The 17,178-nt window shown below is 37.4% G+C and overlaps 2 protein-coding genes and 3 long non-coding RNA genes across 12 annotated transcripts; 1 reads left to right on the top strand and 4 right to left on the bottom strand.

Moving 5' to 3' along the window:
- Positions 1-2,556: 2,556 nt before the first annotated feature.
- On the bottom strand, positions 2,557-5,013 carry LOC122406377 (uncharacterized). The gene is made up of 2 exons (XR_006259954.1): positions 3,274-5,013; positions 2,557-3,188 (listed from the first exon to the last, which is right to left on the bottom strand). It is a non-coding gene; the product is annotated as an uncharacterized lncRNA (long non-coding RNA).
- Positions 5,014-5,672: 659 nt separating this feature from the next.
- puml (pummelig) lies at positions 5,673-14,029 on the top strand. Of its 4 annotated transcripts, XM_043411723.1 has the most exons (8): positions 5,673-5,910; positions 5,986-6,037; positions 8,602-8,678; positions 9,971-10,177; positions 11,032-11,361; positions 11,550-11,667; positions 12,577-12,763; positions 13,026-14,029. In XM_043411723.1, the coding sequence occupies exons 2-8, from the start codon at positions 6,006-6,008 to the stop codon at positions 13,278-13,280; spliced, it is 1,206 nt and encodes a 401-aa protein (XP_043267658.1). In that variant the 5' UTR covers positions 5,673-5,910; positions 5,986-6,005; the 3' UTR covers positions 13,281-14,029. The 4 variants fall into 4 exon arrangements, with proteins under 4 accessions (XP_043267658.1, XP_043267653.1, XP_043267663.1 ...); XM_043411718.1 differs by having other exon boundaries at positions 5,673-6,037; XM_043411728.1 differs by lacking the exons at positions 5,673-5,910; positions 5,986-6,037 and adding an exon at positions 7,263-7,629.
- On the bottom strand, positions 7,623-9,219 carry LOC122406382 (uncharacterized). The gene is made up of 3 exons (XR_006259956.1): positions 8,488-9,219; positions 8,202-8,419; positions 7,623-8,104 (listed from the first exon to the last, which is right to left on the bottom strand). It is a non-coding gene; the product is annotated as an uncharacterized lncRNA (long non-coding RNA).
- LOC122406371 (uncharacterized) lies at positions 12,165-13,106 on the bottom strand. The gene is made up of 2 exons (XR_006259952.1): positions 12,970-13,106; positions 12,165-12,799 (listed from the first exon to the last, which is right to left on the bottom strand). It is a non-coding gene; the product is annotated as an uncharacterized lncRNA (long non-coding RNA).
- LOC122406338 (uncharacterized) lies at positions 13,956-16,764 on the bottom strand. 5 transcript variants are annotated; one of them, XM_043411760.1, is made up of 5 exons: positions 16,658-16,764; positions 16,191-16,356; positions 14,807-15,425; positions 14,362-14,696; positions 13,956-14,284 (listed from the first exon to the last, which is right to left on the bottom strand). In XM_043411760.1, the coding sequence occupies exons 2-4, from the start codon at positions 16,325-16,327 to the stop codon at positions 14,376-14,378; spliced, it is 1,077 nt and encodes a 358-aa protein (XP_043267695.1). In that variant the 5' UTR covers positions 16,328-16,356; positions 16,658-16,764; the 3' UTR covers positions 13,956-14,284; positions 14,362-14,375. The 5 variants fall into 5 exon arrangements, with proteins under 5 accessions (XP_043267695.1, XP_043267682.1, XP_043267680.1 ...); XM_043411747.1 differs by having other exon boundaries at positions 16,608-16,673; XM_043411745.1 differs by having other exon boundaries at positions 16,489-16,668.
- Between the last annotated feature and the right edge of the window lie 414 nt (positions 16,765-17,178).

Genomic DNA, 17,178 nt, shown 5'->3' with positions numbered 1-17,178 from the left:
GACCTTGATCGTTACTCAACATTATTTTGGCAACATTCGAGATAATTTGCAAAGAAAAAATTACTCGTTTTATCGCGGAGCTGCGGATAAAAAATTGATACGCTTTACAAAAAATGAAAATAATAATAATAATAAAAACGGCCATTTCTGTCGCCTCGAGTGGATTTTTCCCTCGCGGTCCACTGTCCACTTGGATTTATCTTGTATACTTTTTATTTCCCTAGAGTCTCTTAATATTTCTTAGGCGGAGAGATAGTTTGAGAGTGATGAAAAAGACTTTTCTGAAGGTAAATATGCTCGCTCTGTTTCCTTCTCGAGAGTCTCTACAGAGAGAAGCGTGAGAGAGAAAAAAACATCGTCAAATTCTCACATTTATAAGACGCATCGCGTGAGACAATTCGACACAAAAACCGCGGCGGCTGTACAAGAGCGGCCACTGTCGTTGATTCCTGTTTTACATTCTTCTCTCCCGTGTATCATTCTTTACTGAATTCTTTTATATATGCATGCGCTTCAAAATTAATTAGATCCTTTTCAAGAGCGAAAACCGAGCGAGTTAATGACTTTGAAAGAGTCGTGGGAGCGCCTGGGATTCGTAATTATATTACCATCGTACGATCGTAGTGTCACACACAGCGAAGAATTCTCGTGTCAATGGAATCGAAGAACTGCGCTTTTTCATAAAGATCTAAAGTGCGGGCGGCCTTAACCGTCAATGCGTTTTCGTTCTTGAAAATCTCACACTGGAAAGCTTTTGTGTTCGAAACACGGAAAGTTTAGGTTAGAATTCGTCGAGCACATTTGGCGACCAGAAAAATATTTTGTGTCATATGGAAATATCTTTCGGTGAGTAATTCGATGACCGAGTCGTTTCATAAATAATCGAAATCCACTTCAATTATCAAACCATTAAGTTCGTCACTTTTTTAATTACGTTGAGTTCGCATACGCCATTGGTAATCACCAACGATAGCGTATTCCTGAAACTGAATTTCTTTTTCTCATATGCCAACGATCATTCAATGATATCGCAGCATTAATTACCGAATGAAATTACATATTCGCAATCATGATTTACAAAGTTTTGCACTAGATGAAAAAACTCATTTAGATTCTACGTAAAACTGAAGAAATACGTTGAAGTTGTTACGAGATTATCACGAAATTAGTGAGGGATGATTGAGAGGGCGTTGGCTTCCTTCCGAAAGAAACACAGAATCAACCGAATAGAAAAGGTATGCGGGTACGTAACAAAGAAAAGTAATAAACTATTTTGAATACCGAATACCGAAAAAATAATGGCTTATTAAGAGGGAACGACAAAAAATGTAAGTTCTTATAATATCTACACAAAGGCTTGAGCTGTCATCGATAAATAGAATGCACCGACAAATTGTTCCCGGCGTTCTTCACATTTCGCTAGAACTGGATCCATCAACGCCATCTTTGGAAATCGTATTACGACTCTTCCCACATATCTCAGAAGTGAGGTTATCTCAAACGTCATGCGTATCGTTTACGACTATTGCTTTTAATAATCCCCAGTATTAATGGTATTTTATAACGAACGTGAGAATTCAAGTGATTATTGATGAATAAGGAGCATTCATTGACCCGTTGAAGCCCAAAGGAACGTTATCATTTCTTATTAGAAAATAAATTTGTCTCTTGACGGCATTTTCAACCGCGTCGATAGTTTCTTGAACTGCTTTTATTACTATAAGCCGAGTGTCAGAGTAGCGGAGAAGTTTCATGATGTGGAATACCGGATACAGCCGGAAATCAAACGGAAGCCTGTGGCACACGAATCCCGGCAATCTCGAGCTCGTGTTCAGACCCTGTAGCTCTGGATAGTAAATGCCCATGAGATTTCAATTATTCGATACCCGAAGTTGTCACTCGAAAGCCGAAAGAGCCGAGCTGGCCGAGCCTGCTGGATCGATTTGGTTAGGTTAGGTCTGTGACAGTCGATTGCGATTGACCACGAAGTTAGCAGCTAAAGATTGAGGACGCGAAGAAGTTCAATAAAGTTTTGCCAAGTCTCACAACAAGCACGAGCGAGGAGCAAGCTCGTGACGGTTCTTTCGTTGATTGGTTGCTGCGCTCGAATATACACGAACGGGCAGCGCGACGACTCCCTTTGTGCCACGCCGGATATCGTTGCCCCTGATATTTATTAAATCGAAGCAACGCGATGCACACGACAAACCACCACCATAGTGATTTTTTCCGACTGTACTTCATACCAAAGTGCCGTAACGTCATTGGCTGTAGTACCCACACATTGAGGGAGCACGTGGGATGAGATGATGCATGATACACACGCTCGACAGATTACGAGCTTTACCGAATATAAGTAGAAAGTGAGGGATAAGTGAACGCAGTCTGGACGAGACTGTGTATGCGATGCTTCAGTTTTAATTTTCGTTCACCGGAAACTCAACCAAAAGTACGCGGAGGAGCTTAAAACAATACATAAAAAATCTACAACTTCTCGAGGAGCGTTGACGCAACGTTTTTTCGTGTACAGCATCAAAAATAATGTTCGTTCCCTGATAATATTGTGAAATCAACTTTATTTCCAAAATTTTTTATACAGGTGTCAACGTATTGTTGTAATTGTTCATTGAGAAGTCAGGAAACCATGAATTTATGCTTTTTAACAATCTTCCAATTTTCTCCGTTCCCGGGAGCCGCCCTTGCGCCGTATCGATATATTATCGAAGGCCTCGACCGTCTCGACTCAGTTACGAATTTAAGAAACTGCGAGAATTCCCACAATTACGAAACAGTCCTGTTGATGCGGCTAATGAAAAAGTATTCATAAAAAATCATCGTCGTTTCGCAGTGCATGCGTTGACTCGCAGTATGTGTGTAACGGTGTATTTAGCTAGGTCAATAACGGTCTAATCTTAACGAATCGGTCCTGCTGGTGTCAGCTGATATAGAAATCGCGGTACACCGCGTTGTTATTGTAATACAGAAGCAAAATTTTAACCTATTTTCGTAAAAATGTTTCAGCACAAAAAATTTTACAATATAAAATTTTGTCGTAATTGAAGCAACACAAATTTTCGAGCATCATTTTATTGAACAATGAACAGCTTAAAAAATGTTGTTCCGAGAAGAAACGTTCCACTTGCCAATCTGCAGGCTGCAAGGATCCCCGTAAAAGTTCGAAGTCTAACCTAGAAAAATAGACTTGCAGGAAGAACGCGTTTATATTTTTCAGGCTGCTTGGCCCATCGGCGATCACGTAAGACAGCGAATTACCGAGAATTTAGTGTCTTTCCACTTCATTTTTGACGCTTGTATTTTCGAGATTCTCAAACTACAATATAAATTCCAAGGAAATTGATTTTTTATAATTCCGAACAAAATACGACCGCAATCCTCACACATTGATATTTCGCAGTCCAGACGGTCGATTATTGATTTCCTATGCTCATGTGGAGCGGTAGAATTGAAAAAAATCACACGGAAATCCTTTGTGCGTTAACGTGTGTCCTCCTTTCGTATTTCTATCGCACGTGAGAGATTAAAAATAACACGAGAATTGGATTATATTTAAAGTCGTATGCGTATCGCCGTATGCATATGCATGCAAAACGACAAATTCGCGAAACAATTGTCCTATCATACACCACAGGCATGAGAATCATGACAGCGTCAGAGTGTAAATATAGATACGTACGTATCGGTATGTATACATGTAAATGCGACTCTCTGATGCCCAATGAGGATGTGCTGATTGGAATGAATGACGCCTATTGTCGGGTTCACCGGACAGTAGAAAGCATCAGACCGATTTTTACACGTATTCAGTCTGCGTATAGATATACGCATGAATCTGTCTCCGATCGACAGTTTTTTCGTCGACGATGTGTCAAACGCAGGAGAAATTCAGAACAAAATGTGCTTCGTAGGGTAAATAAGAGAGAAAATTCGACCAAATAATTACGAACATGTCACTAGAGGGGTGGCGTGATGGCGTGATTTAGAAGAGGCGATCGTAACAAGTTTTTTTGTAGCATTTGAGTAAACTCTGCTCAACGACGAAAATACCGAACAGTTCCTACTTTTGAGCTTTCTTATTTTAGTCAACATTTTTATTTGAATAAACTAGTGGAAATTATCAAATGATGGAAGATCTTCGATAACGATTCAAATGACCGAAAGAGCCGATGATTTGAGCAAATTCGTCATTGTCATGACGAACCACAAACGTTTCCGCGCTAAAACTAACCCTTTGAGTAGGAATCTACGAGAATTATTGACGTTGAACCAATGACGAGAAATCGGACGTCTGTGCCCTCTTTCGGAAATTTTATGAAGCTCGCTGTATGCAGCGCTTCATCGGTAAGGTAGACAACGACAAATCTTCCTCCAAAAAAATTTCTTACAGTTTCGAATTTTCATTTCTCATAAAAACTATATATTTCAATTGTAAACTGTACCTTGGCATCAAACAACACATTTGTTTCGCACACTTGGAGTTTCAGTATTTTCTGCTCATCATAAAGATTTTTCATAATCTCAATAAAATTTGGTTCTGATGCATTCTTTCTTTTTTATCTCTTTCCCATTTTTTTTGACAAAATCTTGTCGAAATTGATTTAAATGAAAAAAAATCAAAATTTTGCATGGTTATTTTTTAAATGTTTTTAGTACGTGCATTTTTAAGAGAAAAATTCATTTAAAAAAGGTCTTGAAAATTTTATACAGACTCGCGTCAATACAGCTGAACTGCTCACCGCTCCGTTGTACGAGATTAATCCTATAAATTTACTAGTACTGCACTTTGCTGGACCGTTTCCGCTCCACTGATATAACAGGTTAAACCAACGCGTAATATAAACTTGCCAGTCGCGCAATTTATACCTCGTTCTCGTTGCACAAACCATACCGTACCATACACGAAGAGTTCCCATTTATGGAAGCCACTAAATGCATGAAAACGATGCTCAAAAAAGTGAGTGATCTCATAGCTCGATCAGTACGCGGAAGTGATTAAAAATAACGGATGAAGTTAATAAATTTTCCCAGAATTTCGTAGACAATGATTTATTATGTCGTTCCAAAATATGGTGCTCAAAAAGTAAGCGGAGCGAATAACGGACGTATCTTAAATTCAGCAATTGTTTCATTCAATGGGATAAAATTGTTTTTATCTTGTATGTACTGGATTAAATTTTACTATAGCATTTTTGATAAATTTTACCACACGTTTGACGGATTATAAACGCGGCTGCACTACGATTGGATCGAATTGACTCGAAGATGTTCCGACTGACTTTGTAACGATTGAAACTCTTCCAGATTCGAATTCCGCGTACAAGACGAACCGAAGAAACCGTTGGAAATTTTCCATTCAAAAATGCTAGCGCAACGGGCGCAACGTATGGACCCGAGAGTTTATCTAAGTGGGGAAAATGTGAATACTTTGTTTTTTTGATTGCTTTATAATGCAATGAAACTTGAATCGATTCCCACCGAATACATTTATTCCCGGGGACATCGGTCCGTTATTCTCCCATTCGTTTCAATCGGACCCTTTCTATAACAGAGAGACAAATTGGCAATAGGAGGCCATGTAGAGGGAGCGCCGGTTGAGATTGCGCGCGCATTTCCAGCACCAGCACCAGTAGCAGACGATTGTGGCCAAGCAACGAACTGTGAAAACAGTGATGAACAGATAACAGAAGTATGAGGTTGTGCGCGATATACTAATTTTTTTGTTTCATCGATGAATGATTAAATATTTGCTACTTTTATTCTATAATACCAAATTCAGGGATTATATACAGTGAGAAATATTCTTTTCGTAATATTCTCGAGAGGTGACGCGGTTCTCTTCGTTGTCTTTTTTCGTTGCGTGTGGATCAAGCATATCCTTGCCTATACACAAAAGTGAATAAGGAGCAGCACAAAAGATTTATCAGTGATTCCATAGACGACGAAAGACTATATATATTATATTTACAGAGAAACGACACCAGTCACGAATGGCAGAACTAGAGTTGGTCAAACCAACCAGGTAGATATTTTTTGTGTCACAGCACGTAAACGATTTTTCTAATAGTTTAGCTATATAATCATTGAAGTGATCGACATGCTCTGTATACTCTTCAATATATCGGGCGTAGACAGAAACCGAAATAGCTTATTATAGAGTTTCTTTATAAATTTGGGAAATAACGTTAATTCGTCGTCGACGTGGTTTTTTTTAACGCTTTCGTCTTAAATGACCAATTTATATATATTTTTTAAATCTAAATAATCGAATTTACTGACAAAAGTCTGAATTTACTGTCGCAAGACTGAAGTATGCATAGTCACTTTTTCTGTGTTGGCATTTCACGAAGTTCAGATCCTCAAGTTCGTTCAGTTCTCAATAATTGATGTTTGACAGATGCTTGACAGCCTGCTCAACTTTTTATCGCGAAAACCGTTCAATCAAGCAATTTCTGTCTGTAACGAGATGGCTCACAAATGACGGTCGACCTTGACCGTGCAAACAAGATTTGTTGAGTGCACACAACCGATGCACGCACAGGCATGTACAGTGTGTGATCGATCAGCTGTTGAGCCGGTTTTCCACGGCAGTTTTCGTGCTTCGGACGCTTATCGGCCCAACTGCCAAGAAAAATTATCGCCATTTTTTCAAAATTTATGCAGATTTCTTGTAATAAATTTTATAACCTAACACGTTTATCGTGATTTCGCAAATTTATCGTTGCAATATTTTCTACGATTTTTCGTGCTCCTCCATAAACCGTAAATGCGCGATCTGCTTTCAATCTTCCGCACAATCAATAAAATCATTTCGATTTACTTTTCAATAAAACTTGAAAATGTAAGCTTATATTATTCGTTATCGAGAATTAAGGTTCCAATCTCACATGGCAATCAAAAGTCATCGAAGTAACATTTCAAAACGGTTTTCAATAATTACTAAATTATTTGGAAATGCTTATTTATGAACATATCCGTTTGAAGTATTGACACATAACTCCATGGGAATCAGTACAATTTTCAGTAACGTTTTTAAAGTTACCAAAAATTAATAACTTGAACTTTAAAACTTTTCGACTTTTTTCCTTGCTCCACGCACATTTTTCTTCTCGCGTTTGTCCTCGAATGCCACGAGAGACCGACACATACACGTATTTTATAAATATACGGAAGAGCAGAGAGACGTAACGCAGTGAATATGCGACGTGTTAGGGCTCCCCGGGTACAATGGTATAGCACGCTCGTAATTTTCGTTGAGTGACGTAAAATCTTCATTGCAGTTTGCAACAAGTTCAGTCGCACGCGTTCATCTTTATCGGTTACGTCATGAAATCTCATTTCGATCGTGATCGCGAATTCAGGTTGGCTCGATCTACGAAAAAGAAGTGAATTTTTGAAATATTTTTTTCGCGTTCGTCGTTACCGCGCATATTTCTGTCTCCCCCTCTTCTTCATCTTCTTCTCGATCCCGGTCAAGTTCGTGGTACGATCGGACGTTCATTTTTTTCTGGCTTTGAGCTTGTTTGGGTAGCGAAGATGTTGTGAACGGGAAAAGTGCAAAATATCCGGACTCGACGTCCGGAAATGCAGTGTCATGATGGGAACTAATGATAGGTTATATTTCATTTTTTATTTACTCACATGTTTATATATTTCCTTTGGGAATCTTGCATTTATTATTGTTGTTATTATCACTATTGTTATTTTCACCTCGGTCACAGTCTTCTGCTCAATTATTTTTTTTTTTATAATCTTTTTAACACACGAATATAATTTTTCCTTCGAATTGTTAATTATTAAATATTCAACATCCAATTTGTGGCACTTTGCACGTTTATTTGAATTTGACAAGCTATTTTCGAACATTTTTTCACCAACTTGCGTAACATCTTTCAAACTTACAAATGATGTATTCGAAAATTCATGTCCTCGTCTCACACGTGTTCATCGATGTGAAAAATGCGAAAGAAAAAATACGGATGGTGATTTTATTCGCGTCGTCGCTTCATAACAAATCGACTATTTGTCAGTCGTTCATTTTTTAAATTCGTACATCGATAGTTGGTGCTATCTCCATTACTGACCATCACTGTTGACAAATAATACGAAGTGTGCAATTCCATCGTTATCGAGACACTCAAAAAGCATTTTTTCGATAAATCTCTATGCGCTTTTGACACTCGTACCTGTTTGGGGGTCGCGACATTTTAAAATGTTATTCCCTTTCTCCGGGGCTCGACGTTGTGTTCGCTTTCGGCCTTGAATCTTCATCTAGTTTATCGCTCGGAGCTCTTATCTTTCGCTAGTGGTTTTGTAATCGTAAACCTCTTCTTCGCGTTATTTCACGTTAAATAAGTTTTAATTCGTTTATCTATTTTCTTTTTTATTTCTTATTTCGTCTTCACTGAAAAGAAGCTTTGTTAGTCTATTTATAATCTCTCGCAATCACTATTCGACTTTCATGATGATTACACGTATTTTTGTATATTTTAAAATCCAATGAAACAGCGATTTTCCTCGCCTGGTATTCGGATGCATCGAATCCTGAGTTTCTTCCTTCGAAATTGACTTATGGAATTTTTTCAGTTGGTTCTGGGGTTGGCTGAGCTGGTCGGGGTCTTCAGCAACGATGCTGAGAGCCGCCGAGAAAAAAATTCTCTCCTGTAAGTAAAAAATCGATGGCACGAAGTTTGCATCGTTAAAAAGTGTCAACTATTTATTTTTTCTGTGAATGGTGATCCCATTCACGAGGAATGTGCACGGTCCAGCATTCTTTTATAGTAAACAATTGTAACATTTTTCGATTTCTTATCGCAGGACAATTTGTTGTCGAAAAAAATTGGAGATACGTAATAAAATTGAAGAACTTTGTCTCCTTCCTGCGTTATCGAATTGAAACAATTTGTTGATCAGAACTTTCGTTACGGATTATGAAAACGAATGAGAGTGAGAGAGACGAGAGGGAACCCCCGTGCACGATAACAACGTGGAGGGGGGATAAAAATTAATTACGAGGCTCGATAGATCTTGCGTGTTATACGAAATAATCTTGGTCGCGCTTCCTTCACATTCTATCGTAAATCATATAATTTATTGACGAACGGTACACCGATTTGTTCGAAAATACATTTTCTCTTCGTCTGAATTCAGTAAAAATCTCAGCCGATTCAATTGTTCGGTGGTATAATCCGATTGAATTTTTATTCCCTTTTTTATAAATTTTTTAATTATAAAAGATTGGTTTCTTCAAATTTTATTTATTTAATGATAAAATGTTTGTTTATTTATTTATTCATATTTATTATTTCATTAATTTTTAACTAATTATTTATTAATATTATATTATTATTATTATTATTGTTTATTTTATTTTGATATGACAATTTTATATAATTTATATAATAATATAATTATTTATTTAGTTTTTAAATTTTTATAAATTTCTTCATAAATTATTTATAAAAAGATAATACATTGATTAATGAGTTTCTCTGTCGCGATTGGTGGTTTTTCTTTATAAGACGAGACTTCGTGAAGAATTCTGAGCAGTCAAAACTTTCTTTCTGCACTATTTCCGGGCCTCAGTCTCTCTCCCTCTCTTTATTTTTCTTCGTCGTTATCCGTCGCCGAAACCAAACAGCCATCGCGGTATTCGCGCCATTATTATCGGCTTGATTATCAAACTGGGTACTCGGAGGTGAAAAGCACTCGAAAAAGTTGATTTATGAAAGTTTAACTCATTGGAATGAAAAAAAATGTTGGCGAATTCGAAAAAGGTCCTGGCCAAGTTGTCAATAAGCCACAATAATTTTTTAACGACATTTGGATTCTCGAATCTTGAAATTCTGGCAAAGCTGTAAATTAACAAACTGGCAAGGCTTTTAATTTTCACTCTGCGAGTGTGATAAACGAGATTTCGTTTCGCATTTTATTCACTTTTTCTTCAAATTTTCAGGTCTCAGGACTGCATACCGTGGATGGTATGTTGACATCGGACCGGTGGTTGGTGCCTCCGACAAAATATGGACGATATCGCTGAACGAGGAATCCCCAAAAACACCGATCGTTCTTCTTCACGGTCTGGGCGCTGGCGTTGCTCTCTGGTGCCTCAATCTGGACAACCTCAGTATCGATCGACCTGTTTATGCAATGGATCTTTTAGGTATACACTTGCTCAGCACTTGGAGCGAGATGAGAGTTTCCTGTGAGAATTCGTTCAGGGAAGAAAACATTCGATGGCGTTTTACTGTAATTTCGAATAATTGAACTCATTTTGGCAAAATTATTAACAGAGAAAATCTAGTGACTGATTCAGTTTTTTTTTCAATGGAACTGAAATCCGTCGAGCAATCAGTGGTCTAGGCCCCCTGCTGGTCGTGCTAATTCCTACATTTTGTAATTTTACTTGGATTTTTTCTTGTTTTTTTAAAAAGTTTGCATTTGTGATCGCTCAATTGTTCTTTGCGACGCTGAAATAAACGGTTATCGAAGCTCGTTTGTTAAGCAAAGGATGATTCATCGAAGATTAACGGGAGATGACGCAGCGACCTTTGCTTTCTCGCTTGGTCATTGCGAGAACTCCCCTTTGTCCAGCCCGATCGACCGATAACGCGTCGGGGAGTTATTTGTAAAAATGGATATAGAAAACGAGAGCATTTCGGTACCAGGATAACGGAATTCAATTTTTTTGTCTTTGAGCTCGCCTTCGTTTCATTTCCGAAATCATGTACTGGGACAGAAAATTCCATGGGATGCGTGAATCACGTTGGTTGAAATTTGCACTGTAATTTCAGATAATTTCATAATTTCCTCGGTGCAAACGCTCTTGAAATAACGTGATGACAAATTGTTGTCAGTCATAACTTTGAGAGAAGCGGAAACAATGTTTACGGTAAAAAATACTGAAACTCGGCAATCAGGGGACAAAGTGGGGGAAAAAGTGTCGAAATTAGAAATAAATACTAAATTTAAGTGACTTATTTATCATCGATTTCTTATTTTCATTATATTTTCAAGGCTTTGGGAGGAGTAGCAGGCCAAAATTCAGCAACGAGGCACAAGAAGCGGAGGCACAGCTCGTTCGTTCGGTGGAGGAATGGAGGCGGGAGATGCAGCTCGAAAAATTCGTGCTCCTTGGCCATTCTATGGGCGGTTTTTTGGCTGCATCGTACGCAATACAATATCCCGAAAGGGTAAAACACCTAATACTCGCAGATCCTTGGGGGTTTCCAGAAAAACCATCGCTAGATGCTGCTCGATCACATGTGCCACTCTGGGTCAAGGCAATCGCCTATGTAATCCAACCTTTGAACCCCCTCTGGGCTGTTAGACTGGCTGGTCCATTCGGTTCGTTCATTTCATTGATCAATATCGGGCGGAAATTTTCATTGAAACTCCATTTAAATACGATGCAAAGATTTTGAGATCAGCGATTATTTTTTTGTTCAAGTACTCGTGCTACGATTTTCTTGGCCGACTTGGGTTCATCCGAAAAATGACATTCGTTGAAAATGACCATTTCTTTCATTTAATAGGTCAATGGCTAATTGAAACGACAAGGCCGGATATCGTGAAAAAATTTGCTCCCGTCCTGAAAGACGATCTCAGCATTATATCCCAGTATATTCATCAGTGTAACGCACAAACTCCTTCGTAAGTATTTGAATAATAAATGAATATTTTCACGAGAAATTTCGAAATGGCTTTCGAAAAAAATCATGTTTATACGAATATGTACTCTAGCTTGACCCTCGGTTGCGATCTTCTTATATATTCGCACATGTTAAAAGCACGAAACCATTGTTTTAAAATAGTATTTTCAAGTGACAAGTCTCTTTGTGGAATCGAAAGTTTGGGGATATTTTTAAATCATACAGCTTTAAATTTTCTTGTTTTCTCGCTTTCTTTTTTTGGATTTTTACATATTTTCAAAAATAAAAAATACCAAAAAATGCAGATGCATCGTTCACTCTGACCTGGAACCGTTGATTGCAGTAAATTGTAACCTTACAATGTGACAGGCTTCTTTCACTTGGCGCTTTATAAATTTGTCATCTCATTGAAACATTTGTCTGCGAGGATGAAAATCTCCCGTCGCTGGGAAGTAGCCAAATTTAATCTTTGTGCGTACAATAGGAAAATCCTTCGAATTTGATGATTCTCTTTGTCTTTATTTTTTTCCGCCAAACTCTTACCGAAATGGTAAAATGTAACGGATTTTCTATTGAAAATTAGACTCGTTTGGTTTCTGGACGTTTGACAGTAGTTTTTTTTTCCATATAAACACTTTCACTAGGATTTTTTGTATTAACTAAAATAAAAAAGCATGAAAATGCAAAAAGTAACAAAAATTCGTTTCGATATAGACAATAATAAAAACAAATTCATGCTCCACATAAAAAAAAAAATTATAACAAATGTAAACGAAGCTGGGGTGCAACGGTTACTCTTAGCGGAAGATGGAGAATTCGTTGCTCACATTTACATCTCTTTTCATCAATATTCGTTGGTCGTAATAACGTTCGTAGCATAACACGATGTGAAACACTTTCGATGAATTAGCGGGGAGAGTGCTTTTCACGCGATGATGCAGGGATTTGGATGGGCTAAAAATCCCATAGTCAAACGGATGGACAAAATGAGCCCGGATATACCGATCACTTTACTCTACGGAAGTCGGTCTTGGGTTGACAATTCGGCTGGTGAAACGATCAAACAAACGAGATCTTCATCTTATGTAAACGTCCAGGTAAGCTCTCCTCATCTGACTCATCTCATCAATTAACTAGAAAAAAAATTCACGTCAATTGGTACAATTTTATAGTAAATAGTTTTTAAAGAAAATGGGGAATATTTTATCTGCAAATTTTGATACGTAAAAACTCCAGTAGATCACGATGTTAGAATAATTTTCAAAACATCACACACGTGGGAACTATTGAAAATTTAACGAACTGAGATTGACAAAGCTGTTTGAATAATCAGTCGACTCCTTCCATATTTTTGTCCAGGTAATCTCGGGAGCAGGGCACCACGTTTACGCTGACAAGAGCGAGATATTCAACAAGCATGTGAGAGACGCGTGCTCCCTGAGCGACACGATATCGAATTTGACAGCGGCGAATGTACGTCCATCGACGATAGGTACACAGGCATCGACGAAGGAAACAGGGGATAAAGTAACATCGACAATGCCCATTGATTCAACCGAGTCCGACTCAGAGTTTCTCGAAGAGCAGGACCAACCAAAACAAAAACCGAGTTGAAATTAAGTAAATATTTTTTCTATACTTCCTTACATCCTTAGTCAATGAATTGCGAGAATAATGAAGACGAAAAAGTGGCATTGTCTTTTCTACACTTGAAAAGCAAAAGGGTTACCTTTTTTCTTTAGAATTCTTTGCATAGGTCTTCTTAATTCACTTGAATTCGTTATTTTCGACAACTTTATCGTCCAGGTTTTACAGTAAGAATAATTAATGTTGAAAACGGTGAAGAGGTCTTCTGTAGATCAGGAGGCTCAAAGAGTTTCGAAAACGTTCGTTTCTTCGTCTCAACTGAAATTGTAGCATGAAAAATAGCGATGAACATCAACGAAAAAGACGAATGAGTCTGTGAAATATTCGGAGAATATGAGAAAAGCGGAATTCGAAGGAACTTTTGTTATCGGTCAGATAAAAATGTATAATAATAATGTGTAATAAATTCTTAAATTATTCTATTATATAAATTAGTATACGAATATCTAATAGTTGCTATATTTATAATACGTGTATATAAAATGTATTGATGTTGAAGCGTAGTCGTACAAGAGTCGCACTTTACACGAGTCGTACATTCACTGAACGTATGAGAAAGTTGAAAGAAAATGAATCTGGACACCGACATTTGTGTATCAGAGAAACGATGAAAGAGTAACGAAGAAATGGCAATCCATCTGGTATTCTGAATTAAAAAAATTTACTTTGTATTTAGCGACATTAAAAACTGTTCAATACAAATTTTCATAAAAGTCGAATGAGTTTTGTTATTCGGGCAGTTCAGCATTTTAGATCTTCGCCTGAAACGAGTCTGTGGCGAGTGCTTTCCATTGATCTTTTGTAGCTTTTCTTTTGTTGTGGCATACAGTTGATCGCAGCACGTGATTAGCCAATCATTAACTCAGTTTCTCTATCATACACTCGATCAAATTGCACGAAACATTTTTTCGATCTCAACATTTCTGTTAGTTTTCTCTTATTGTTTTCGACGGTTAAAAAAATGTCCAAGTCTATGAAAGGTTTACGATAAAAAGTATATTCGAGAATTTTATCGAATTTTTATTAACTTTTTACAATAACTAATCACCTTGTTTATTAAAATCATTTTATATCGTCCAAACTCATATCCTCGAATGCGTCAACGTCTTCTTCATCTGGTACGAATTCATCCTGGCAATACTCATCTTCAGTTTGCAATTCGGCCGCAAATGACAAAGCCATGTCACGTATTTCACGACGCATTTTACGTTTGTCTTCCAGCTGTCGTTGCTTAAGAAACTCTGTGAAAGCCTGCGAATCACTTTTCGTCGTTTGAAAAGCTAATGGATCGAATCTGTTAGTGTTTCCGGTAGGAGAAAATGTGATCATGTTGCTGAGACGATTTTCTGCACCCCCGTGAGACATTTTCAGTGAATGCTTCACCTGAGTAAGAGATTGATGAAGAAATATATTAGCGAGCCATTTTCGTTCATGTGATTGTAGTCAAAATCAAAACTTTTTTCAAATTCTCTTCAAAATTAATTAATCGTTACCTTTGACATAATTGCATGGTGATCAAGACCCAATACGTCGTGTCTCATCGGTGGTAGATTAACATCGAATAGCGTCTCGTCACACTCGGCTTCTGGTTCCTCTGTTTCTTCCGATTCTAAAATTCGTTTTTTCACCTCTGGCAGTAATTTCGTGGTAAGTATCAGTTCTTCTTTAGGTGGGATCAGTAGGTCAGTGGATTGGAAATCTTCTCCGTAATCAGCTATTTTTAATCTTTGTTCAAGATCACCCAGAACTTCTAGCTGCTTGTTTTTTACAAATTTGATCAATGGCACACGACCGATAACTTGTAATCGAGTCAATTCGTGACGCAGCCTGAAGGCACAATCTTCTAAAACTTTTTCTGTCTCTAACAATTTGTTGTCGTATTTTGAGAACCAGTAAACGAGAACATGCTTGAAATCATTTGTGACTCGCACATGGGTTATTTCTATGCTTCTGCCAAGCAATTCCGTTGACGCTTCACCCGTAGCCATCAAGTCTGTTATATGCTCCATAAAAAGTTTATTCAATACACTCACCCTTCGAGTAACGTGATTACTTACTAATTTATTAGATGATAGAGGATTGGAAGGTCGTTCTTTGTTGACGTACCATTTTCTGTAATTTAAAAAATAACTTTCTAATGCAATATCCAGTATAATGATCCACCAACTACCTTCCTACTTTGACAATTCTGGTTTAATGCTGTTGTTATAGTTCGTTGTACAAACATTTTGAACGTATAGGCCAGAGCAATTCATTGCATTCTGTTTGGGACAAAGAATTGATTCTCATTTGTAACAATGAATTATTGCAAAGGGAAATAAAAAAAATGTTTGTTCCGGTTATAAGAAAAGTTTATGACGCTGAAGTTTCCAACGTTGGAGTCCAACGAAATGATCGAAAAAAACTCTCCAATAATTCCAGTAATTCTCCTATTTTGTTCCCTGCCAAATTTGCGATTCGTAGTTTTTCAAGGTGCACCAACGATTCGTGAAATAAAAAATTGGTGAATTGCATACGTTTTTTTCGTTCATTTCGTTGGACTCCAACGTTGGAAACTTCAGCGTCGTAAAAGTTTGTTCATAATAAAAAAGTGAGAAGAGATGCAATTCTGTTGATGGACTATTTTAATAGTTTTCCCGATAGTTTTCTGGACCTATATAAATTTGTGAATAATGTGACTGTTGTTGAGTGACAACATTAGTAGACTTTCAGTTTCGATTTTTTAAAACTCTAGTAACAGTTTCCAAGGTTCAGTTTTGAGCTTAAGAGAGCGTAGAAAAATTGTTGGAGTATCAAATATTCAGTGAATCTAACGTTCAAGTAATCGTTGGTATTCTACAAAAATTTTATTTAAACGTTGACGAACGAGATACAAACCTTTTGCCGACATCATTATTAAGCATTTTTTTGAAAAATCTGGCTTCTCTTCCTTCATATTTCCCGAAATTTCCGGTTGTTTTGCAGAAATAACGTTTGAGGTTATGGTTCAAGAGTACTCTCGAAGATGAAGCCATAATTACACAAATTATAGAATAATTGATAGCTGCAAGGAAAAATTCATGAGTACAGGAATATTTTATATAATTCGTCTGTATTCGAAGTATCGCGAAAAATTGAGAGAATAAATTGTTGCTTTGCAACAGTCGCAATTCAACTTTTGACAATTCATTGAAACCTTTAGATGTACATCATATTATCAATTCCTCATATCTAGTCATCGTTATTCTTAGTTTTCAACTAATTTACGTAAACATCACATTTTTTTCACAACTATATCGAATCGAAATATCATACATCGTTCGATGCTAAAATTTGTGCTTTGTTTTGATCACGTATGGCTTTACCTCCGTGAACTGCTGGCTGACTAATTTCAGAGAATTTTTAAATCATTTTGTCGGTCTCTTCTCGAGCCAGTCGGTAGGTCGGTACGATCGGACACTACTGTCGGTAATCAACACCTCAACACGAAACGTTCGAATCGCGTGGTAATTGCCTCGGCATTACAACAAACATATGCAATTGAAAAAAAAATAATGGGCTTCAACATAAAGGAATCACACTTGGCTGTTTATTACAGAGCAGTAAAACGAGATTAATTCTGACGTCGGTTAAAATACTATTCAAGAAAATCAGTTTTGGTGAGACAGAAAAACGGAAAGAGCGAAGTAAGTCTGTGGGGGTTCTATTCGCGCAGTCCGCGTAAAGCAGCAACTCGAGAATAAGTTGGAGTGTTTGATTTGGACGGTGTAGTATCGGTTGGTCGTCCCAGTGAGAATGCTCGGTACTGCCATGCCACTTGTGTGTTCGACAGGTTTCCGACGACAATGATATTGGCAGATTTATAAAACAAGGTCCGTTGGATTGT

Source organism: Venturia canescens, chromosome 1 (genome assembly GCF_019457755.1).
Source record: "Venturia canescens isolate UGA chromosome 1, ASM1945775v1, whole genome shotgun sequence".
NCBI classification, from domain to species: Eukaryota; Metazoa; Arthropoda; class Insecta; order Hymenoptera; family Ichneumonidae; genus Venturia; species Venturia canescens.
The sequence above is the reverse complement of the archived record's forward strand: the minus strand, read 5'-3'. Positions and strand labels throughout refer to the sequence as shown.